Raw genomic sequence first — 26,476 nt, forward strand, 5'->3', positions numbered from 1 at the left:
GGAAGTAGTGTCTTATGCGAAAAAGTGCACCAAGTGTTTTGGCAACTGCAGAAGCTATAGTTGAAATGTGGTTGTGCCAGGATATCTCGATATTACTGAAGGTAAGGGGGTGTAATGTGAGCTCTTTGCAAGAAATCAGACAGAACTGAGTTTTGATGGCATTGAAGTTTGAGGTTGTGCTTGCCCCATTGGGATATTGCTAGGAGATCAGAGTTCAGGTCACTGACCGTGGTAAATCTTGAGGATTCTAATACTTGAACACTACAAGATTCGCTGAATGATAAGGAGGAATGGAGTGTACTATCATTGGCAAAGCTATGGATGGAATTGTAAGTCTGTGAGAGTAGGTCATTTATATACAAGAGGAAGAGAGTGGGCACTCCTGCATTGGTGGGGAAATTTGAGGAAAAAGTAAACTGTTCCTCCATGACATGTAGTGACCGACCAGTGAGAAAGTTGGCGATCCAGCTGCAGAGTGAGGAAAGCAGACCATAGGATGGCAATTTGTTTAGTAGACCCCTGTGCCAAACCTGATCAAATGCCTTTGAAATGTCAGGGGTAACTACATGAGTTTCTCCATATTTCTCCATGGCTTGAGTCCAGAGGTAAGTGGTGAAAGCAAGATCATCTGTAGATCATCAGTGGCAGGATCCATGCTGCTGGTCAGTGATTAGTCAGTATGACTGTAGGTGGTTCAAGAGTTGGTTGTTGATGACCTTCTCCATAATTTTAGAGAGAACAGAAGTGAGAGCAATTGGACGGTAGTTTGACAGCTGACTTTTATCACCTTTTTTTGGGATGGGTTGGATGTGGATCTGTTTCCATGTTGTAGGATAGATGCCAGTTAAATTGGATAGATTGAAGTGGCGATACAGGATAGGTGTTAATTCTGGGCCACAATTTTTTTAACACAATAGGTGGGATACCATCAAGACCAGATGCCTTGTTTATGTCCAGGGACATTGATAAGGAATTGGAAGAGAAGAGTGATGCCAGTAAGTTGTCCTTGTCTTTAGGTGAGTTAATTTCAGTACCAGCTAGATGTGAGAGTGGTGGAAACCTGGGTGGCCTTGGTAAGGGACCAGAAAGAGTAACTGCCATTGGGTAGCAGATGAGTTTATGGCATTTGGCCCTTTCAAAGTCTGACTTGGACTTGGTGATGATTCTTTTACAACTGTAGTGAGCTGCAGTGTGAGCAGCTACAGTTTTGGTCTTGAACCATTTGTGATATGCAGAGGTTTTATCTTTCACAGCATTGTCACACTTTTTTTGAGAACTAAGGCTGAGAATTTAGAATGGAACAAAGGATGAAAGCTTTCATTCCTATGATGATGATTTCTGTTATTTGGCTCAGCAAGTGTTTGGAACTGAAACTGTATTTAGATCACGGGAAGGAGGAATAGAAGTCATGGAGTTTCTCCCGGTTGGCACCCTTGTAGTGCCAAAGAACATGAGACTGTGAACTGGGTGGGTGAAGGTTTTTCTGAAGCCTTGAAGTTAGATGCAAATCAAATGCTCTGGCCAAGTCAAGAATAGAAGGATATTTTTGCAACTTTTCCATTATATACTGGTTATGTATGTTAAGGAATCAACTGTGGATTACTGTGACTGTTCATATGGTGGGTCTCAAAGCATCAAGAAATTGACTGTTTATTATTCTTTCTTTTACAGTACAGATCAGCATTCACTTTGTAGAATTATGAAGACAAATTACTATTTTAGAGCACTTACTTTAATTAGAATAAAATAGTTTCAACCTTTATATAAAGGTAATCATAATTTCAAAGTTTAAACCTGTATATCAAGGTAATAAAGTAAATACACACACAGGGACACAAGCTTTGTCAGCACTGATATTTGCTCAACCTCCAGCTGTGTCACTGGTATACAATATATTAAAGATAAATGTATTGTATACCAGTGAAACTACGTCAGTTGCTACTGGTTATGGAATTACATAAGTAAAAAAGGAAGGCTTATGTTTTGGCAGTTCATGTTGCATTTTGTTTTTAATAAACCGTTTTAATTTGCAACACAAGACAAAATAATAAGAAAATGTATTTACTTAGTTGCTGATATTTTGCTGGCTTAGGGAACAGTTTAAAATTGTAAAATGGACAACACAAAGAACTGAAGTCCTAATTGGCACCATCTATTGTTAAATAAAGGAAGTTTAACAAGTATTCAATTTGACTTTAAAATGACCATCTCCCATATGCATCTGAACATTGAAAGAACAAGGATGAGCTGGTAGTTCAGAACTTAGCCAGCCATATTGTATTCTGTATTGGCTTAAACCAAAAAACAAAATTATAATGTCTTGCTGGCTGGGACATTGTATATTTCAAATAAGAGCTATGCTGTTTTTGGTTGGAAATCAAGGCAAACAGTAAAATGTTAAGTACTAGAACAAACTGAACAGATTAATTCAAGATTAACGTCATAACACAAGATATTTCATTTGACAAGTAGTAGTTTCAGCTGACAGAAGAACCTGAGAAGGATCATGTCAACATAGTGTTACCTAGACAAAGGCTAATATGTGAAATTTAGCTAAATAATGTATGTTATATTTATGCAATAGTAAACAGGAAGCGAAGGAGGAGCTATAGTATTGTATTCACCACTAAACACAGTTAATCTTCTTGAATGTTGACAGTTTCATGCAGTGATGTGGGTAAATTTATAATTGGGAAAAATTGCACAAGGCTTATTTATGACAGTTTTCACAGAAGGTTCTAAGAAAGAGCTGAAGAAATTTTTTGAAGAATCAGTAGAGATTTGACAAAAAAAAAAAGCTGTTCCATGTTGATTTAAACAGCAGAGTAGGAAATTCATTTTAGGCATACAGAAATTTGAGAGAATTTGGAGAAAAAGGCAAATCTGCTAATAATGGGAAATATCCATGACTTATTTTTCATAGTATTAACAACACCACACATTTTTACCACAAAGATGTTTTATTAATGCTTATCGCTGATTTTCAACTCGGCATCATCAGAGCACAACACACTTGTACACATGACAGTGAGTGAAACAATATAATTGCAAAAGACAAAAGATCTAAAGTCCTATTTTTGGCACCCTCTAATAAAAAAAAAAAAAAAAAAAAAAAAAAAAAAAACCAGCTATGCAGGAGTTTTTCTTAGGATAACCATCTCCCAATTACTCTGCCTCCCCTAATACACAAGAATACAACATGACCACCATTTCTATTCCCTATTTCAGAGGTACATCGGAAAAGATAGCCAAAGTATTGTTGAAACATGGCACTTTCAAACCTCATGTCAAGCTGGCAACTCTGATCCACTCGCTTAAGGATAAGCTTCACTCTTTAGCACACCCAGGAGTGTATGAAGTTCCTTGTGACTGTGACTTGGCCTATTATGGGCAAACAGGAAGATCAGTGAACATCCACCTGGAGGAACATGAAAAGTACATTCGCTACTCTTACTATGGCAAGTCGGGACTGGCAGACCACGCTTTGGACACTCCTTCACACAGGATTAGATGGAGGAAAACACGTGCTATTTAGGAGTCGTTATAGATCTGAAAGATTATTTTTTGAGTCAGCAATGGCTTTGAAGAATTCTCCCAACCTTAACAAATATGGTTGCATTAATTTGCCAAAAATTTGGGTGACAGTTATCCTAAGAAAAACTCCTGCATAGTTTTTTTTTTTTTTTTTTTTTTAGAGGGTGCCAAAAATAGGACTTTAGATCTTTTGTCTTTTGCAATTATATTGTTTCACTCACTCACTGTCATGTGTACAAGTGTGTTGTGCTCTGATTGTTGGATCCTATTTCATCTTAACCTATACTTTGGATCCGTCAATTTGTCACTACAATGTTCTTAAACAAAATAAAATAAGTTGCCAGTTGATTTCTAATCCAAATATAGAGAAAATTTGTATTTATTGACTGTGCCACTCTATATCTAAATTAGTCAAAGAATTAAAGTAAAACCAACTCTCAACTATTTCCTTTTTATGTGTTGTTATTATGTATACAGGCCGAGTTTATTTAACTTATTTAATTCACCCGCTTTGGTTAGATTATTTTATGAATGGTGCAGAAAAAGAGATTCAGGCAAAGTACAACTTTAGATCAATAATACAAACATTTAATATAGGCTTACAAATCATACACTTTAGTTTAAATCACTGAATAAGGTGTTATGAGCATTTTAGCTCATCTGGTAATATAGTCATATAATTTCAGGTAATGGTTAATCTGTTGTCTGAAATACAGCTTTTACAAAATTCAATTAACCATTTGAAAAAAAGTTTAATGTCATAAGTTCCTTAGTAACCAACTACATTAATATCTTATAGTTACTTAAGTTTCAAATACAATATGAGGGCGGCAATACTTCACAAGTATACACTCTTAAATCCACACTCCAGCTATTCTCCGCAAAAGTTACTGTTAATGTAGGGATATTTTAGGAAGAAACACACGCATATCTCTGCATAGGAGTAACAAAGTTGGTTAATTCTTACCGGTAATTTTCCTTGTTCATCTACTTATGTACAGATACCTTTCATAACTGTATTCACTTAAAACAATTAACAGCACTCATTAAAAACAAAACAAATCCTCTTAGTAATAACTGAATAAATTAATCGTCGCAATTCACATAGTTAAAAGGTTCTTGCTTGGAGCAAAATGCTTGTACTATCTTTGACATCACTTGACCAATTCAGTATTCTACCAATAACTCATGAACTAAGGTAACAAGCAGTAATTCTTTAACTTGAAGTTTTTATGCACAGTTGCCTATTCTTCCAGCATTTAATTAATCTTTCAGGCACTATATCTCTTAGCACAGCTATCGTTTAAATTTTACTTTGCTGCCTCTACTTATTCTCTTAGTTGCTCCATGCTATTCTTCAAGTTTCTGTGTGTCCCTGAAGGTCGGTCTTGAGTCAAAATCCAAACTAAATTATCGCTAGTCATCCAGTTGCTACTTTGCTATCTTCTGTTACTTTTGTTGTTCTGCAAGCAACTTACTAGCTAACTCGCTCCTCAACTAGTAGACCTTAGTGAGCTACTTGACTCACTCGCCGAATCGCTGTTATCTCTCTACTCCTTATCTCACTCTGATTCCCCCGAATGAATTGTTTTGTCTATTCTTCGCTTATATATTCCTTCTTCCTGCCGAAATTATTCTCATGCTTTACTTCTATTAAAATCCTTTTCCAGCCCTTCAATACCAATCTGCCACGCTCTGTTCTAAACTCGTGCTCATTATCTTACATACGTCTCCATGACAACTGAAACAAAATATAATAAAACTGAGGCATTGCACAACGTTATACCTCTACATACAGGAACAAATAAGGAATATTTACATTTCGATTAATATGCAGTTAAAATGTTGAATACAAATTCTTATAATATTAACATAGCAATAAATAAAATAAACTCAATAATATTTTAATACAGAGTCCTTTCACTATTATTATATGTCCTTGATTAATTATTTAATTATTAATAGAACTTAAAGGTAGTTACACGAGTATTAATTTATAAACAAGTGATTTACATTAAATAATAATTACAAGTCTAGCTTATGTGATGGAAGATCATGTTGGATTCTGAAGTAAATATTAATGACTCAAATCTCTATATATTCAGAATCCAATATGATGATGCTGAGTTGAAAATCAGCGAAATATAAGCGTTAATAAAACATCTTTGTGGTAAAAGTGTGTGGTGTTGTTAATACCGTGAAAAATAAGTCATGAATAACCATCAACACCTAAGCTTATCTGTTCGGGAAATATCTTCTGAATTTTGTTCAGGACATGGACTAGTTCTCACTAACACCATGTTCCAGCATAAAGATATTGCAGGTTCATATGGAGAGAACACACAACTTCACACATGGTACTGATGTGCTGTAGGTTCTCTTAACCTCTTGTGTGTGTGAGCAATTTTTTTTTTTTTTTTTTTTTTAAATGACTGCTGGTTCAGTATACAAGAATATAAAGAGGATTCGAAATAAGAAGTGATCATCATTTTAATTTTGAGTAGCATAAAAATATCATATTAAAAATATATACAAATTAAAAAAAAATGAATCAATCAGCCTTCTGAGATGAACTGTAAACTCAAACATTATTGGAAGAAAAAAAAAGTTTTTAAAACAAGAACAAAACTTTGGAGTCTCAGTGGCAAATTCCTTGATTCAGCCAAAGAAGCATATGATGAGGTTGTTTGTAAGTATAGACAAATCTGAACTTCATGATGGGCTTGCAGTGGTTAGATCTCCTCTTTTGAAAAAGAAGAAAGAATATTAAATTTCTAGAAAGTAAACCAGCATATGCCCTGAGAGAATATAAAGAAAAATGTAAAGAGGCTGTTGAAAGTTTCTTCCCCTTGGTTAGACTGTAAATTAAAGATGCCAAGAAATTATATTCTTGGTTTAATCCTTTATCTAAACTTAAGCAAACAAAGTTTGCACGTGAAGTATCTTCATGACTAGGCTACTTGTAGAGGCTAATGACTTCACATCAATTGCCATAGTGTCCCATAATGCAAAGCACACACCCTTTCAGATGTGTATAATATTGTTATTATGGGAAGAGCCACTATCCCAACCGGCTTCGACATTTATTGAGGTCTTGTTAGTGGGAGCCAGACTCAGAAGAGATAACATGGTTGAAGTAATGCATTATGCAGTATCTTCATAAATAGCCCATTTGTGAAGATACTGCACACATAAACTTTGTTTGCTTACACTGGATAAAGAATTAAACCAAGAATATTATTTCTTGACATCTTTAATTTATAGTCTACTTTCAACATCCATCTCTAATCCAGAGTATTTTAATAATAAGTTGATACACCTGTTCACTACTTGTACATATCTTTTGATATGTACAAGTAGTGAACTGATGATGATGATGTTTATTAATGTTTATCTCTGGGCTTGCTTCTTAGTGTTCTGCTCAGTGGTGGACTTTTGTCTGTCACTGAGTGGAGCCAACCACTGAGTTTCCTGTTCTGGAGTGATTCAAGTCAGGAGTGAGTAGTGATCCTTTAGGGTCACTTAGTGAGATTTTAGACTGATCTTGTAGGTCACTCAGAGTTTTTGGAGAGATATCTCTGAGATATCTCAGTAATGGTCGAAACAGGCCTTTCCCACAATGCATAGTATTGTGGGAAATATTATACATGTCCAAAAGGGCATGTGCTTTGCATTATGGAATACAGAGGCAGTTGATGTGAAGTCATTAGCCTCTATATACAAGTAATCTGGTCCTGGTCATGAAGCTACTTCATGCTCAAACTTTGTTTGCACAAACTTGGATAAATGATTAAACCAAGAATATAATTTCTTGGCATCTTTAATTGTTAATGTAAAGAAGCTAATGTGATAAACTAGCTAAACAAAAATAAGGGAATTGGTAAGAATATAGAAGATAAGTATCAGAAAGGTGGCAAAATATTTGGCGACAATATTTGGCAGTGAGTCTATAGCAGATAGCAAGCCACTGAATAGTAGTAAAGAGTAGAAAGAATAATATTAATATATAATAGTAGTAAGAGGGTGCCGGGAGTCCATTGCGGTGTCGTTACAGTCACTTTGGCATTTGTTTCCTCCATCCTCTCCATAATGTTTCCCAGATATGGTCCATTGATCTACAATGCAACGTTCAGTGTGAGAGTTTTCACTGCCACCTGGTTGGTGTAGATGATGAAGGTAGTTTTGGTTGGTGGAGTAGTGGAGATGGAGACTTGTCGAGTGGGTGCCCTCCCTCAATGAGTCTTTGGACTCCCTGGAGGTGTTACGTAATAATAATAATTTGCTGGCCTGGTTGGCTGAGTGGTTAGTTTATCTGCTCTCCAGCCAAAAGGCTGCGGGTTCGAATCCTGCCATGGCATTGTTGTTTGTGATTGTCTGTGAAATTAGTGGTGGTGGTCGGTAGTAGATGATGAAGGTAGTTGCAGTTAGTGGAGTGGTGGAGATGCAGAGCTATAAAGTAGGTGACCTCCCTCATTGAATCTTTGGACTCCCTGGAGGTGTTATGTAATAATAATAATAATAAAAAAAAATTTTTTTTTAATTTTCACTTTCGTGATATTTCTATATTTTTACCAATTACCATGATTTTTTTAGCTTCTTTTACATATATATTACATTCTTTACATTTTTCTCTGTATTCTCTCTCTCTCTCTCTCTTACTCTCAAGTATATATAAAAGTAATATATATAAACTGCAATACACCTTTTAGGTCCATGGTGATATTCCAGTTTGTGTACTAAATTTGTATTGACTCTCATTCAAATTCACTATACGAGTGACTACATTCAGCATTTTTAGTCATTCTAACACTTTAAGGATGCCCCTGCATTCCAACACTTATTTTCACACACCCACATTTGTTGACCTGTGTAATTTTTTGCAAGTGTATTTTGGAATATTAGATCATTATAAATTCCTTATGATAAACAGCCATAAAAATCATACTTAGAAATATCAATAAAAAATAATTGAATAAGTGATGATTTGTATTTTGTGTTAGTAATAAAATATACTTGGTTATTACAGATTTTGCAAAATTTGTGCAGTCAGTAATTTACTTTGACTTTTATGTTTAAAGCAAGCTGATGGGAATAATTATGATGGACCATCACCATTGCAGTTATTGAAGCCACTTTTTACTCAAGTCACTTGTTCATACCGAGTAAGACTTTGTTTTTAAGTTTTTGACATATGTAACCTTAATTTTAAAATAATTTCATTTAGGAAATTGATTAGAAAGGATGCAAAATTAAGCTTATTTGTTCCTCCAGTATTGGTTATTGTTGAAACCTTATGTAATTTACACTTTGGCTATTATGTGTGTATTTCTGTCCTAATTGATTTTTTTCATGTCTTACAATGGAAATTGTTATGAATTAGATATAAAATATTGGATGTAAATTCCTTCTGTAGAAGTTAAACTTCTCTGTTTCTGCAGGAGACACATATAAAACCAAACTCCACATCTGCAAATTAGCACTACTCTAGAAGCTGTGACCATTCATCTTTCAGTGAGATTCCTTATTATGATATGTTCCATACTCTTACTAGGTTCTGCAATGTACAGTCAAGGTGTTGACTGTACATTGCAGCTGTCTCTTTATAGGAGACTTGGACAATATTCTGTGTAAACTCCAGTAAGACTGAATTATTGATCAAACACTTGATGAAACTGACCCCTTTTAAATAATGGTACCAGTACCATCTTTAATACAAGGGATGTAAGTGATTGGTAATAGAGTAGTGTAGTAGTGGAGACGGAGAATTGTACAGTTGGTGTCCTCTCGCGATGAGTCTTTGGACTCCTTGGAGGTGTCACGAATAATAATAATAATAAATAATAATAAATCACGGTGGATTGATGATATCACCAGATTTGCAGGATTGACATGGGAAAGGAGCCGTGGACAGACAGTTCTGGTGTAATCTTGGAAAGGCCTTCATCTAGCAGTGGATCGACAATGGCTGCTGCTGATGATGATATATATACGTACGAGGAGGGGGTGCTGAAAAGTTCTGATAAACACCTACAACAATAATGATATTAAACGAAGTGATATAACCACAAGAAAGAACATATCTTAAAACTCTTTAACCCCCATGTTTCATCAAATTGTTGATCATTTGTTCTTTTTCTTTTAGGATATATAAGAAAACATCAGAGGTTTTGAAGAAATTCGAAGACACAGAGGTGCAGGCTCTCATCAAGTTTTTTTTTTTGCTGCAAGAAAAATTCACAACTGTGATTCACCTTTGTGTGAGACTTCAGGGGACTGTGCCCCAGCATATCCAACAGTTGCCAGATGGGTGGGCAAGTTTAAAACTGGGCAACTGGAGATGATAGATGAATACCAGCCTGGAGATATCCAAGGAATAAGTTGGGGTCATTATTCACCAACATCTGGACATGCAGAGGCTCTCAGCAAAGTGGCTTCCCAAATGTTTGCCTGCTGACCAAACGAGAGAATGTGCTGTCATCTCAAGGGATTTTGGGTCAGTCATTTTGAGAAATCAAATGCAAATTTTTTGGCTCATATTTTGAACTCTTGAGAAACAAGACTTCATCATTATGATCCAGAGACCAAACAACAGTCAGTGAAGTGGAGACACAAAAGTTCTTCATGGTCAGAGAAGTTCCGAAACCAGAAGTCAGCAGGGAAGGTTCTTGCTATTGTCTTTTGGAATATGGATGGTGTAATCCTTACCAAGTAAGGATTAAATTTCAAAGCCCAAATTCCAAAGATTAAGGATTTCAAAGCCTAAGTACCTAAAAAAGAAAAGGTAAAACTGTTACAGCATCAGTTTATTCAACAGCTCTGAAGGAATTGAAGGAGGTACTGAAGGAAAAACACTGTAGGAAACTGAACAGAGGCGTGTTGCTTTTGCAGGACAATGCACCTGCTCACACTGCTCATGAAATGCACAACTTGAGCTTTTATTGCCTGTCTCACCCACCCTATTTGCCAGATCTTGTCCCATCTGACTATTTTCTTTTCTCAGATTTAAAGACACTTGAAAGGAACAAAATTTACCATAGATGATGAAGTCATATCTGCAGCTGAAGACTGGTTTGTGCAACAAGGGAATGACTTTTTTCTTGAGGATTCCAACTGATGCAGCAGCAGCATTATAAGAAGTGTGTAACACTCTGTGGGAAATGTGTATGTTACATGGTTCTACCTCAATTCCTTCATGGTGATTGTCACAACTTTTCAGCACACCCTTGTATTTTGCAGGAGATCTGTTTCTCTGGCTATCCTTCATCAAGGGAAACAGTTTTTTTTTTTTTTTTTTTTTCAGAAAGTAGAAAAAAATGTACAGGGTGATTATAATTAAAATTCACATTTTGAAAGGCTAACTGGGTACACACAGCACATTGTGTGGTTACACATTTGATATGCTGTCCTCTGTTGTCGGCAACATGCTGAAAGCACAAAATCACATGCCCAACCACAGAATGTAGAGTTTCACTCGAAATGTTGTGGATATGGCATGTAATGCTGGTCTTGAGGTCCACTAAGTTGGCTATGTGTCCACAATAAACAGCAGCTTTGAGATGTCCCCACAGCCAAAAGTTGTAGGGATTCAGATCTAGCAAGCATTCTGGCCATGTTGTACAAAAATGGCAGTTGATAATTCTGTCCTCAGTGAAATGTGCCTGAAGCAATCACTTGACAGGGGTGGCAATGTGAGGAGGGGCACCATCCTGCAAAAAAAAAAACTGTTGAATCTAGCATTGATGCTGTTGAAGTGTCGGAATCACCTGATTGACTAAGAGAGATGAACATTGCTGGCCATTAACAGTGCAGGTAATGAGACCAGCAGGACCGAGCTCCTCGAAAATAAAAGTTCAGTAATGAATTCCACTGTAAGACTACACCAAATGGTGACCTTTGGAGAATTGAAGTGGAATCTATTGCACAACATGTGAGTTTGCAGTTTGCCCAAATTCTCATTTGTGTGTGTTTACAGCACTGTCCAGATGGAAATGAGTTTCATAAGTCCAGAAAATGTTCCATTGCCAGTCGTCCAGTTCAGTCCAAGCAAGAAATTGAAGGGAAAATGTTTCTCAAGCACCCCTGTCATGAATAAGTAATTGCTGAACATGGAAAATCTTGTAAGGATAGCAGCACAGAATTTGCTTACAACTTTGTGAACTGTGCTTATGGGGATTGTCTAAAGACCATGCAATATGCTGCTTTCTACAACATTTGCCATCCTTTCTTCCTCTAGCACTGTAGCTATTTTCTCCACTGTCTGCCATTCGACGAGCTTCTGTCCTCTGCCAGATTTGACAGCTAAGGAACCTGGCTTCAAATTTCCAGATCGTTTTGTGTAAACCATTTGCATTCATAGGACTCATTTTAATCCCTATTAATGTTCTGAACTTTCATGATGCTGTCAAGGCACAGCAGTTATTTTGGTAAAAACTTCACGAGAAGTGCATGATCCTTTCATAATAGTGACATTGTGGTTTAATATGTCTACTCACAGGAAATGAACTGACACATTTTGCAGCTATCTGCTTTTATAGAAGCTGCTTTCGAAGCATACATCATTTGGGAACATTTGTCATTTGCATAAATGGTGTGGTTGCAGCTTTTTGCTGCATATCATACATAAATTACATGTATTGCCCTAGTGCCAACTTTTAAAACTAATATTGGTTTTTGCACAGAATAAAATTCCATTGCTGCACACATCATCATATTAAATATTAAATCGTTCTGTTGAGTAGTTACCCAGTTACAGCCTTTCGAAATGTGAACTTTAATTATGATCACCCTGTATATTGCAGTGTTCAGTTTCCTATCCTCTCTAATATATCTTTAGGAAACTGTATTCCATCATGTAACATAGTGGAAAATTTCCCGGGCTCACATAAGATTAATTTTCACAGTTTGTATCATTTCATCTTACAAAGGTCGAAAACCTCTCACTGAAGCAGTGACATGCATAATATAATTACTATGTTATAACAGTAATGATATTAATATATATAGATTGCAAATACAACTCAAAAGATAATTGCAATACTGAAACGAATGTTCACATGTAAGGATGTTATTTTGCCTCTTTACAAGGCAATGATAAGACTTCAGTTGGATTATTGTGTGCAAGTTTGGTCTCCTGGTTTTCATTGTGATTCTGATACAGTGGAGAGAGAGAGTGCAAAGAAGAGTATTAAAAATGATATTAGGATTGCTGAATAGTGATTATGAAGACAGATTGAAAATTTGTAGATTGCAGACACCAGCAAACAAGAGAAAGAGGGGGGTGATATGATTGAGACTTAAAAACTTCTTAAAGGTTATGCAGTATTTCAGTTGATGGAGTTTTTCATTTTATGCAGGGTGGGGAAAGGACAGGAGGGCATCCTTGTAAGCTTAGAATGAATGCCACTAAGAAGGGGATGAGGGCTAGATCTTTCTCTCATAGGGTGGTGCATGATTGGAATGGATTGCCATTGGATGTTGAGTGCAAGCAGTGTGAATGATTTCAAGAATAAGTATGATAGCTGGTGCATGTAAAATGTGGCCTCTCTCGATGAGTCCCTGACTCCCTGGAGGTCTCTCTTAAGAATAATAATATCCATGAAGCAGTAACTATAATTACAAAAATATCAGTTATTTTCATTCTTTTCAAATCAATGGAGCCTTCTGCAAATTAGCAAAAAGAAAGGGAAAAAAAAAATCTTTCTGGGTATATTTTGTAGACATCCCATCACATTAGTCCCTCCTCCTAGCTTTAATGTAATGTATAAATTTTATAAAGAGTGCAGAATGGTGTACAATAAAATTCTGAAGAAAAATAGATATACATCATTCATAATCCTAAAATATTAATGGATATGGCAGACATTAGGTGAGAGGTTTGCTAGAACAACATTCAGCTTTATTTTCGATCCTCAAAAAACAAGAGAAACAGCAGCTTAATTTCTCTTTGAATGACTAAAATTATATAGTCAGGCCTTCATTAAAAAGGAGTTGGTCTTTTTACAGTCTTCAGGAAAATAGTAAATGCCCATTTTTTGTGGTATCTAGGAAGCAATGATCTGTTTTCCCACATCCAGTGTTCTGTAAAAACTAACGTTATACCATTTGATTCCTCTAGAAACATCTATATTAGTTATGGTTGTAACATGAATAGTAATATCAGTTTTTCTTTACCATGGGAAAAGTTTATGAAACAACGTGGATATATGGATTCTTAAATGCTCTTTTGAAATCTTAATTTCAGAGGGCATCTCTTAAAACTTTTCTATGCAGCCACATTACAAATGCAAGTGGGAACTGCACTTGCTTGACCATACTGAAAAGAGAGAGAGAGGGAGAACATCCCCAAAGAACTGTATAAAATGTATCCTCTCCCTTGGAACCTTTTTATTCTTAAATATAACTATAACGAAAATCCTACAACTATAGGCATTATTCTGCATTTTTATGTTTACCATTTTCTGATATTTCTGTAGCATAACGTTAGTCACTGAAAGATGACTATAAGAAGCTGTTGATTATCCCATTTCATGGGTTCTCACTAATAGATGGAGATATTCACCAGTAAAAATCTGTGCCACAAAATGCTTTTTATCCTTAAACAGAATTAAGAGTGGAACAGATTAATATCCTAGTTGCAAAAGAACACGGGTTTCTCAGATTCTCTTACAGCATTTCTTGTACACGTTCTTCAGTTAAGAAAAAAGTCGATGAGAGCATTAGTTATTCTCCATATCCTGTCTGCTACCACATGGAATACAGATTGATGCACTTCATCTATATACTGTGCACTTGTACACTGAAAACTAGATTGCTGTTCTCAAGCATGTATGATTGTACAAAGGAGAGTCATTAATTAGATCTCATCTATCATCAGGAACAATGTGACTCAACCTATTTTCTCCATACTGGGAAATTCAGCATGTCAGATTGCAGTTGCTTTTTGGTATGAGCATCATAGATTATACAAGCTCCAGATACTAGAGTTGACAACCATTGCCTGTATGGCATCATGGCCCTTCACAGATTTGTACTCCACCATGCTGTTCTGCCACCTAAGAAAGTTGCACTTAATCTTCAGTCCACCAACTGATGATTTTGTACCAGTCTGTACAGAGAGTTTGGGTTTGGAATCATGTTTTGAGTTTGCTGCTGTTTTTACCAGATTCCATTGGCATGCAGTAGCTATACTGCTGAATTGCTTTGCAGTTTCACATTTAAAAAGAAAAGCTACCTAAGGTGCATAAGTTGCACATTCTCTCTGAGATTTTTATTAATATTATTTATATGGGTACTCCATTGCCTTTCTTCCACTCCTTTGGAATTTTACTCAGTTTAAAACTCATATTAAACAAATATGTCAAAGCAGATGTCAACTCCCTGGCACATTCCTTCGAGATATGCGGTGATACATCATCAAGTCCCACAGCCTTATTAACATCATGTTTGCTTAATTCCCAATATATCTCTTCCTGACTCACAGTCAATCTCTCCTCTTTATCACCCACTGCTCTCAAACTCTCCATAATGTCACATTCACAAGGATGAAAGACCTTTAATGAAGAGCTCACTAAATATCTCAACTATATCCTCTGCAGCAGTTGTATCATTTTCTCCAATCAGTGCCATCTTACCATGATCATTCTTTTTTTTTTTTTCACTTCATTAGCTAACTGCTGCTCATACTGAACTTTTGATATCCTTACCAACCGAGTCACTCTCCTTGTCTGTTTGTATTGCTCATGGAGATATTACCACTCTTCTTATATTGCCTCCATAATACTCTTTTTTTTTTCTCTGTATTGCATGCATAATCTCGTCATTCATCCGTTTCACACCTAGCTTATTTAACCTTCTGCTAGATAGTTTTTGATTATCAGCATTGATCTACTTTCCACCCAACTCCTAATTTCATGTTACAGCTGCTAGCTGTCTCCTGAGCTTCTTTACCTATTCCTCACAAAAGTCCTCACATGGTTGGCAACTACCAACGTAATCACTTAATAGTCATTTTCACCTGCTGGTGGAAGACTTCACACATCATATATAATAACATCCTCTGAGGAGATGATCAAATCCAAAACCCTCATTCCTCATGCACCCTCAAAAACTCATACTCATTTTCTTTGCTTCTGTTTGCTATCTTGTCCTCCCAATCTATATTTCTGTAATTAAAATCACCCATAATGATCACCCTTTTCCTATTTACTTATGCATTTACTTGTCACTACCCTCCACATTACCCAGTCTATGGCAACATCCAATGAAGTATTTCATTCTTTTCATCTCAATTTCACACCATGCTGTCTCAAACCACTACCACTATTTCTCCCTTGCATCTTTTGTATGGACGTAACTGTTATTATCATCAATTGCACTTCACCTCCCTTTTTACCATTTCTATCTTAATAAAATACACCATTTTCTTGAGCCTGTGTAGCTCAGTGGATGTGGCGTTTGCACACCATCGCGCTAGGCCGCACGAAGGAAGTCTTGGTTTCGAGTCTAGTCGGCGACTAGAGGAAATTTTTCTAAGCCTTTTTTCGACCGGTTCCCGAGTAAGTCGATCTCTGGCACGGGCAAGCAGGTTTTTCCTCCCGGAAACTCGGGTTTTTCGTCCTGTAAACTCAAGAAAATCGACCGTAGAACCCACATTATTTCAGACATTAAAATATATTGTGTTAGGGTTAGAGACCACGAGATGGCGGCACATTTGAGCCGTCTCTCTTCACTGCGTACCGCTTAATTAGTGATAGCCTTGGGCCATCTGTCTCTGATTGGGTACCAGTGGAGATTGAACTGCCCACTCAGTCTCCAAAAGTTAGATAGGGCTAAATGGCCTCGCCTACTCCCGTATATACGGGAATAAAAAGGCGTTAGCTGATTTTTTTTTTTTTTTTTTTTTTATCATACCCTTCTATCCCTATTCCTTTCAGGATGTAATCCTCATCCAACCATGTCTCACTTATTCCAACAATTTTTGAGTGAATGAACTCAACAAATGCAACCATTTCATTTCACTTGTCTCTGATACTTTGAGCATTCATGTACAAACGTAATAATTCATTCCTGAATTCATAACAAATTTTGCTGATACTACTTATTAGAGATGAATTCTCCATACCTTCCTTGAGCCATTTCTTTTTCTTGTTATTTATCCCAGAACTTTCTGCAAATCCATCTGTTTCCCTACATTTCAGGTCATTCCCTTTCCATTTAGCATACACGTGATGCTCCAAGAGAATGTGAATGCTTGTGTTCCCCTGTTGACTCTGAGTCTTCTCCTTGTTTTTCTGTTTGCCTTGCACACTTATTACACTCATACACTTCTTCATTCATAAATGCCACTTCAGTCTCTCCTTCCTTATTCTCGTGTTCTTTCACATCACTTCTTACTTGCTCAGATTCATTCTCTGCACTCATTACTCTCCCTTCCAGCAGCATTCTTCTCCAGATGACTCACACCAAAACCATCCAAATGCAGTTCATCACTCTCATACAGTTCAATTCTTCCTTCAAACTCATTCCGCACACGAATAAATTGCACTCCTTTCTCTTCACATATTTCTGCTAACGCATTATTCATAATTCTTGCTGTCTACCTCATCTCAACACTGTCATACCTGGCTAACATACTACCTTTCCTATCACATTATCTTTTATCTTTCTCAACAACCTTCTGATATCCAATCTTACATTCTCCTTGTTCCCAGTCAAGTCATTTGTCCCTATTACCGCTGCCAACTCGTTTACTTTGCTCGCTTACTCCTTATATTCAGCAATCACTTTATCCATTTTACCTCCCAGAAAACAAACTTTGTACATCTTCTCATTTACCACACCTGTAATAATCAAATTGCCATACAATGCTACTCGCACATCTTTCATTACCTCTTTCATACCATCATTATTTGTTTTCATCTTTTTCACTCTTCCATACATATCTACAATTCTCTTCATTTCACTCCACATCCACTTCATCTTTTGCCTCACCTTCACCAACTCAGCTTTCAAATCTTGTGTTCTTTCTTTGCTATCATTCACACTCACTCTTTTATTGCCAGTCACACATTTGTTCACCATCATCCCTGCTTACCACCTTACCATTAATTGCACTCTATTTTTCAGCAGCATTATTAACCACTTTATCATTCATTTCACTGTTTTTCAACTTAATTATCGACCACTTTACTGTCAGTCAAACTCTTTTCCTCATTGCCACTTCCACACACTTTCTCTCTCTCTCTCTCTCTGAACATTCACAATTTTTGATTGCCATCTCAGTTACAATGACATGTTCTCTACTCATACTTAAATTATTTAAACTGTTGTTTAAGCAAGCCTCATATCCTTCAGAATATCGCATTTCCTACATACCCACAATTGTTCTTTTGTCTTATTCAACATCTTTACAAAATATTCACATCTTTCCATGTACGCATACTACGTTCACTGGACTGTACCATTCTTAAAAAATCCCCAATGTTTACTTTGTCTCTGCAATGATTTTGTTATAACGTTGTCGTCGTAGTAGTAGGTAATATTTACTTAATATGGCTTAACTCCTTTACTTAACTATCTCTTGAGTAATTTGTCCTATCTCAGCAGTGCCTATAATGTGTCTGTCTTTGTCTTACTATTATATACTTCAGCCCCTTAGATTATTACGTGCGCGAGTCTGATCTACAAAGGGATTGTCTCGAGGTTAAGCCAACTCCTTGGTAACAAAGCTTCTGAAGTTAACTTCTCTTAAGGTTCTGGGAAAATTTATTTGTTCCGCTGGGCCATCCAGAACCCTTAGATTGGAAGAACTTCTCAGTCAAGAAGTGAACCTCCAGATATGCATGTGGTTTATCTAATCTATTTCTATATTATCAACCATGTTTGCAGTCGTGGTCTTAATTAAAAATTATCTCTCGCGTAGATACAAATAATTTGAGTGGTGCATCAGATTCTTAGACACAGGCAACCAAATTAATGAGAGCAAAAGGTTTATTTAACATAATGATCATCATACAGAATAAAGAACTTTCAGTTATCACTGTACTACTAGATTACAAAGTAAAATTAATCAATATACATCACACAGTAATTAATACTACAAAAACATGTTCAAAGATTCAAAGCTCGTATTCTTAGATTATAAAACCAATAATGACTTTTAGGTGTTAATCAAGCTGTCTGGATTAGACATCTCTACATCTCTTAAACATAGCTAGCAACCAACACAAGTACAATTATAATACATAGTACATATTGCTCACCAACTACGATTAAAATATCACAGTTCTGTCTCAATTTTAGATAATCTCAAAACTTTATGAAGGTCTATGATATACCTTCCTCTCGCACATTACTTGATTAAAGGTTTACTATACCGAACTCAAGGATTCCTTGTGCTTGTCCTTTCGATTCATGGATTCCTTTCCTTCCAAACATTTTCATTCCTCTATGTCAAGGCTAAAATTTCTCTCAGCTTAGGTTGGTCCTCATGGAGTCTGCATACCGATCATCTATGCCTAGAATATTCTTAGCGTGAGGCAATTCTGCTTCCATAAGGCATGCTACTTGGCTACTATCTTTTCCGGGAGTTGCCCGTTGCTTCGAAAATCCTCTATTCATTCATGCTTGGAATCCGTGAGCCCTCTAATCACGACCCCGAGACCTCCGACTTCTGCCACCGAGAGAGAACAGAGACTCCAGATAAAAAGCAAAAAGTCCTTTGGGGTGGTTTCCAGCCCTTTTATATCAACCCCTACCGGGACTCCTTGTAACCCAAAATTTTCACCCGACACATTATTCCTTTGCACTCGTGGGTCTTGCCTTTTCGTTGCTTCTTCCCCAAAAACTTAGGTCGTCACGTGCCGTATGCGCGCCTGACCGTTTGAGGCAACTTACTAATCCAATGTCTTCCCCGGGTACTTTGACCTTATAATCTCAGTTGGTTATATGCAATATACACAGGAATTCTTTTATATCAATTATAACAGAAAATATGTATATAACAAATTCATTGTCTAACATACAATTTAGTAAGTATTTTACACGGGCCTTATTCACAAATTTTACACTAATTACTGTATCCAATATTTGTGAGACTATATACAACTTATACTAATTTACAAGCATATCCTTTTCAAGGGTGGGTTTTAATTGTCAAATTATGAATGAAACATTCCTTAGTGAATTGTATTCATTCACAATTTAACAATTTGTCTTTCACTGCCAAAATCAGTTTGCTAGCAAAAACAATGAATATATGATAATGTTGCCTAAGAAATTTATCCAAGCATTGCATTTCATTCTCATATATCTCACAGTAACACTCAGTCTACAAATTAGACAATATTAACAGACATTTAAATATAAACCATCATTTGAAATTTTAGAAATAAATGCAAGTATACTTGAGAAATGGTTGACGAGGATTGTGGAAGAGAAGTTGGTGAAGAACAAACTGGATTCAGGCCAATAGAGGCTGTCAGGATCAGATTTTTACTTTACGACAGATAGCTGAGATATAGGAATATAACAAAGATCTGTATTTAAGTTTAGTAGATCTGGAAAAGGCATATAACAAGGTGCCAAGAGAGAAGCTATTCAAAACGCTATGGTTATATGATGTTAATGGGGCATTATATCAAGCAATACTTAGTCTTTATTTGAGTTGTAAGTCAGTAGTTAGAATTGAAGGAAGTAAAGGAAGATGGTTTAATGTTAAATCTGGTGTGAGACAAGGATGTACATTATCCCCTATATTGATAACATTATGAAGGAAAGTAGTATTAAACCTGATATCAAAATTGGAGGTGTTAATCTCAGCTCATTACTTTATGCAGATGATGTTATACTTCTAAATAAATCTGCTACAAGTCTGCAAGATTCCCTGACTAAATTGAATAACTGCTGTAATAGATATGGTATGAAGGTCAGCATTAAAAAGTAAAAAAGATAGTTAAAATAGACAGAAACATTGAAAATATCAACTGCATTGTGAACGGAGAACTTATTGAACAAGTAAAACATTTCAGTTACTTAGGCACGATTTTTAGTGAAGATGGTAAATTAAATATGGAAATAGACAACAGAACCAACAAAGCTGGTATGGTAGGAAGTCAACTGAATAAATTTACATTGAATAAGAGAGAAATTAGCCAAAACACTAAATTAACTGTATACAAGACAGTATTCAAACCAATGTTAACTTATGAATCTGAGAGCTGGGTTAGAAGTAAAACACTTGACCAAAGACTAGAGACCCGAGATATGAGAGTCCTTCAAAAGATTAGGGGCATGAACAGATGTCATCAATGGCAATATCATGTTAAAAATAAGGATATTAGGAAAGAACTTGATATTTTCAGAATCCAGGGATGCATTAGCAGAGCTAATCTCAGGTGGTATGGTCACTGAAGCAGAATGGGAGAGGAAACATTAGCAAAACAAATGTTCTCTGCCAGGTTGGCAGGAAAAAGACCCAGAGGAAGACCAAGATATAAGTGGATTGATATAGTAATAAGTGCTTAGAAGACAGAAATATAAGATCTGATAATATTGGAGTTTTGACATTTAACTGACTGATTTGGACGAAAATTGTAGATAGGAAGTTAGTAATGATGTAAATTTTTCATGTAGTACTATCATATTCTGTACACCATTTGAGGGTATATATATATATATATATCAGGAATTTGATGATGATGATGATTTAAATATAAAATTTACTTACCTTGCTGAAGTTCATACGATGACCGATGTTTAACTCACGGCATCTAGCATGAATCTAAAAAATGTTAAAATATTAAAATTATTATAATTTAATATTTAATATAAAATATTCAGATATTAAATCATTAAAAATTTAGAACAAATAATGGAAATGCAATAAAAGAAAAAGAACATTTGGCACATAAATCATAAATCACTCCTTCAACAACATACAAAGGAAACGGAAGAAATATACAGAAACGAAACAAATATAGCTAAAACCATAGTACAGAAAACGCCAAGATTCTTGGGACAGATTTATTAATGGACAAAATATTAATGAAATTAAACAGTGAAGATAGGGAAACAGCACAAATCAACATAACACACCAGAAATAATGGATGGAATATTATAAGGATTATGGTATGACCCAAATTTATTAACAGAAAATGTCATCTTCATCAATTTCCTGATATATACCTTCAAGGAGTGTTCAGACTGCTATGACAGCACTACATGATTAAGTTTACATTATTAATAAACTTATACCAACAGTTTTCCTCCAAATTAGTCTATTCCATATTATTGTCATATCAAACATTTCATTCTTCTAAGGCATTTCTGACTGAATCAATCCACCAAGACCTTGGTATTTCTATTGATCTTTTTCCTGCCATCTTGGCATCAAACACCTGTTTTGCTGGCCTCTCTTCTCCCATTTTGTTTAAGTGTCCATGCTACCTGAGATTAGCTCTGCTTACACATTCTTGAATGCAAACAGTATTAAGTTACTTCCTAATGTCTTCATTTTTAATATAATTCTTCCATTGATGCCATCTGCTCAGGCTCTTAATTTTTTTAAGTACTCTCGCATCTGTGGTCTCTTATCTTTCATCAAGTGTTTTATTTCCAACCCAACTCTTAGATCCATAACTTCAAACTAGTTTCAGCAGTAAGTTAAGGGGATAAAAATCCCTTATTGTTTTTCAGCCAGTAAGCAAAACTAAGATCGAAAACTATGATCTGTAACGTTTCATGCCGACGAACTGTCGGTGTGCTTACACATTCTTGAATGCAAACAGTATTAAGTTCCTTCCTAATGTCTTCATTTTTAATATAATTCTTCCATTGATGCCATCTGCTCAGGCTCTTAATTTTTTTAAGTACTCTCGCATCTGTGGTCTCTTATCTTTCATCAAGTGTTTTATTTCCAACCCAACTCTTAGATCCATAACTTCAAACTAGTTTCAGCAGTAAGTTAAGGGGATAAAAATCCCTTATTGTTTTTCAGCCAGTAAGCGAAACTAAGATCGAAAACTATGATCTGTAACGTTTCATGCCGACGAACTGTCGGTGTATCCAAGCATAAGTGACCACTTGGTAGTGCCACACCACGGCAACTCGTTGCAAAGGTGGAGCAAGATCCCTCACTGTTCTTGATATTTTCTCATAATGTAAAACACACAGCTCTTAGGAGATGTAGTACTGTTTTACATTATGAGGAGAGGTCACTACCCAGACCGGTTTCAACCTTTTTTGAGGTCTCATCAGTGAGTAGCTAGACCTGGAATATCAGAGTTTAAGTGAAAAGAACTTACAAATACTTTTGCTATACGATTGCCAGAAAGGTGTGTCACTATATTATATTATAGTATAACTAAGATGAAAAGCCAAACGGCTATTTTTTTCCTGGCGAGGTTGATAAGTTAAGGGGATAAAAATCCCTTATTATTTTTCAACCAGTAAACGAAACTAAGATCGAAAACTACGATCTGTAACGTTTCATGCCGACGAACTGTCGGCGTATCCAAGCGTAAGTGACCCCTTGGTAGTGCCACACCACAGCAACTCGTTGCAAAGGTGGAGCAAGCTCCCTCACTGTTCTTGATATTTTCTCATAAAAAAAAAAAAATAGCTGTTTGGCTTTTCATCTTAGTTATACTATGTTATAATAATATAATATAGTGACACACCTTTCTGGCAATCATATAACAAAAGTATTTGTAAGTTCTTTTCACTTAAACTCTGATATTCCAGGTCTAGCTACTCACTGATGAGACCTCAAAAAAAAAGGTTGAAACCGGTCTGGGTAGTGACCTCTCCTCATAATGTAAAACAGTACTACATCTCCTAAGAGCTGTGTGTTTTACATTATGAGAAAATATCAAGAACAGTGAGGGAGCTTGCTCCACCTTTGCAACGAGTTGCTGTGGTGTGGCACTACCAAGTGGTCACTTACGCTTGGATACGCCGACAGTTCGTCGGCATGAAATGTTACAGATCGTAGTTTTCGATCTTAGTTTCGCTTACTGGCTGAAAAACAATAAGGGATTTTTATCCCCTTAACTTATCAACCTCGCCGGGAAAAAAAAAAATAGCCGTTTGGCTTTTCATCTTAGTTATACTAGTTTCAGCAGTGTTGTGTACTACTGGTTGAGTATTTTGGCTAATTTATTTCTTATTCTATATAAATTTATTCATCTGGCTCCACAACATGCATGCTTTTCTAATTCTGTAGTCTATTTCCAGATTTAATTTGCAGACATTCTCACCCTAGAGAAAACATTGTTTCAGCCCTTCTGGTTGAAACAATGTTTTCTCTAGGGTCTGCCACTGAATATTCACACTGAATTTACACTTTCATTTTTTTCTTGAATAAAATTCAAGGAAAAAATGAAAAATTTTATTCAAGAAAATTTTTTAATTTTCTTGAATAAAATTTGTGTATTTGAGTTTACATTTCACCTCAAAACCATTTAACTTTAATAGTTCTTAAAACTTTCTTGTTTACTTTTCTTTTTAATATGATATTCAATTTTATGCTTTGTCGCTGAGTTCAAGGAGAGAGAGGGGGTTCTGTTGTGGGATCTGTAATGAGGTGTCCATTTTTTATTGTTGAAGTAAGCCAGTTTTAGGAGAATATGTATCTGGTTGATGATTTTTCCAGATCTGATTGTGAGACTATAAGTGATTAGGTGGTAGATTTTGAAGGTCCTCATGTATGGGCAAGTTATTTCCCATACATTTTATCCACTCTCTGTTAGCGGCAGCTTTCCTCCTTATGTCCGGTGGTATGATGTTGGAGAGTGTTGGTAGCCACTCAACAGGTGATGATTCTCATGGTATCATTAAGTTGCATGTCAACGTGCTGATATGATGACTCGAATACCACAGTAGAACAATTCTGCACAGGAGTAAATTAGGGCACAGGCAGCAGATTTTAAAGTGTTAGATTTTGTCCCCCCGCTCCCCCCAGTTCAAACACACAAGCTTCCTGATGATATTATTACTAATTTTTAGCTTTTGGCAGATATTTTCCTGTTGTTTCTTGAAGGTTAAAGAATGATCTAATGTGACACAGATATTTTGGGTTGGGGTTGTGCTTCAAAGTCTCTCCTCTGAATGAGAGACCTTCAGCCATTTATCAGCTTGATGATTGTTCAAGTGCAAAGTTCAGTCTTAGAGGGATTTGGGCAAAGATGACATTTGGTGTAATAGTTGTACAGAAGTTCAAGGTTGGAACTGAGCACAGTCTCAGCAACTTTCAGGTGTTCAGTGTGAGTTGCCAACACCAGATCGTCTGCATATGTGAACTTTCGGGAGGAGGTTTGTGGCATGTCACTAATGTATAATTTGAGCGGAGCTAGTGCAGAGCCCTGTGGTAGTCCATATTTTAGTACTTTAAATGGGCTATTTTTACCATTCAGTTATACCTTGAATTTGTGCTTTGATGTCATGCACTTTAGAATCTTAATCATATTGGAAGTTTATTTTGCACTTGGTTAGACTATAATAAATTTAGTTTAATCCTTTATCCAAGGAATGTACCACCTTACCTCAGTCCTGAAGATATTTTCAGGTGCAAACTTTGTTTGCTTACACTTGGATAAAGGATTAAACTAACTTTATTATAGTCTAACCAAGTGCAAAATAAACTTCCAACATCTTTCTCTAAATTTAGAGTAATTTAATAATAAGGTGGTACACCGGTTGGCAACTCGTATAGGTAAATATGACCTCTCCATTGCTTCTGCCTTAGTATCACCACTCTGGGTAGTGGCCCTTCCCTTAATGCATAGCAGTATACATGTCTGCAAGGAGATGTGCTTTGCATTATGGGAGATACTGAGACAAGGAGTGATGAGAGTTTGGTCCACCTTTGCTACAAGTTGCCAAGGGATGTACCACCTTACCTCAGTCCTGAAGATATTTTCAGGTGCAAACTTTGTTTGCTTACACTTGGATAAAATATTAAACTAAATTTATTATAATCTTAATCATCTTTGGATCTTGTATTACAGTTGCAAAGTTCAGTATGAGTTTGTTCACCCAAACTGTGCCATATGCTGCGGACAGATCTATGAATGCTACTGAGGTTTTAAGCTTTTTTGGAAACCAGCTTCTGTTTGTGTAGTAAGGGCAAGCACTTGGTCACAGTAGCTGCGAATGTCTGAATCTGGCTTGTTTATTCAGTACTATGGCATTAATCAATGGGTATTCGATTATAGAGTAATCATGGTAAATTCGATTATAGAATAATCATTCAAAAAGTTTATAGGGAATACTTAGTAACGATATTGGTTGACAGTTTGCTGCATCAGTAGACTGTTTTCCAGGGTTTTAGGATAGCTATAACTTTGCTCCTCAGGAATTTCTTGGGATGTTCTTGCTTTCTAGAATTTTACAGAAAAACTGCAAAAGCCACTTACAAGCGTTAGTTCCAAGATGTTTAATGAACTCAGGGTATATACCATCAAGGCCTGCTGCTTTATTTTTCAGTGATTTAAGTGCTTGAATCAGTTTGCTTTCAGTGAATGGCATTGAGAGGTGGTTATTTTGTTTGACACTTCTATAAACATGGATATAGTTGGTCCTAATTTATTTAGAATAGGATGCACTAATTCTTATGTTGTTAGATGTTTTCTGGATTCTGGTTGTTATGTTTTTAGGAGTGATCTGTGTGACTTTCTGCTTAGAAACTGATGCAGTTCCGACTTTTTGGTGCAAGGCCCAAACCTTGCGGCTAGAGTGGGTGAAATCTAAATTTTCGGTTGTGGTTTTCCAACGTTGCCATCTTTGTTCATTAAGCATTTCTAAAATTCTTTTTCCAATTTCATGATCTGGATCTTTTTTGTATTTTTTTGAATAGTTCCTCAGTTTCCAGACACCAGCATGGGGTGTACTGTTTCTGGAAACCTCTTGATATACATGGTTTTGCAGCACCTATCACTCCTACAA

General features: G+C 36.1%; 1 protein-coding gene across 3 annotated transcripts in view; it reads left to right on the plus strand.

The window, feature by feature from the left end:
* LOC150105075 (endoplasmic reticulum lectin 1-like) overlaps positions 1-26,476 on the plus strand; it is a 218,277-nt gene that overhangs the window by 43,115 nt on the left and 148,686 nt on the right. For all 3 annotated transcript variants that reach the window (XM_090396132.1, XM_090396134.1, XM_090396133.1), the window contains exon 4: positions 8,613-8,696. In XM_090396132.1, coding sequence (XP_090252258.1) covers positions 8,613-8,696 — 84 coding nt within the window. The remainder of the gene's footprint in view (positions 1-8,612; positions 8,697-26,476) is intronic.

Source organism: Typopeltis vanoorti, chromosome 7 (genome assembly GCF_054136105.1).
Source record: "Typopeltis vanoorti isolate ZY-2024b chromosome 7, IOZ_Tvanoo_1.0, whole genome shotgun sequence".
NCBI lineage: Eukaryota > Metazoa > Arthropoda > Arachnida > Uropygi > Thelyphonidae > Typopeltis > Typopeltis vanoorti.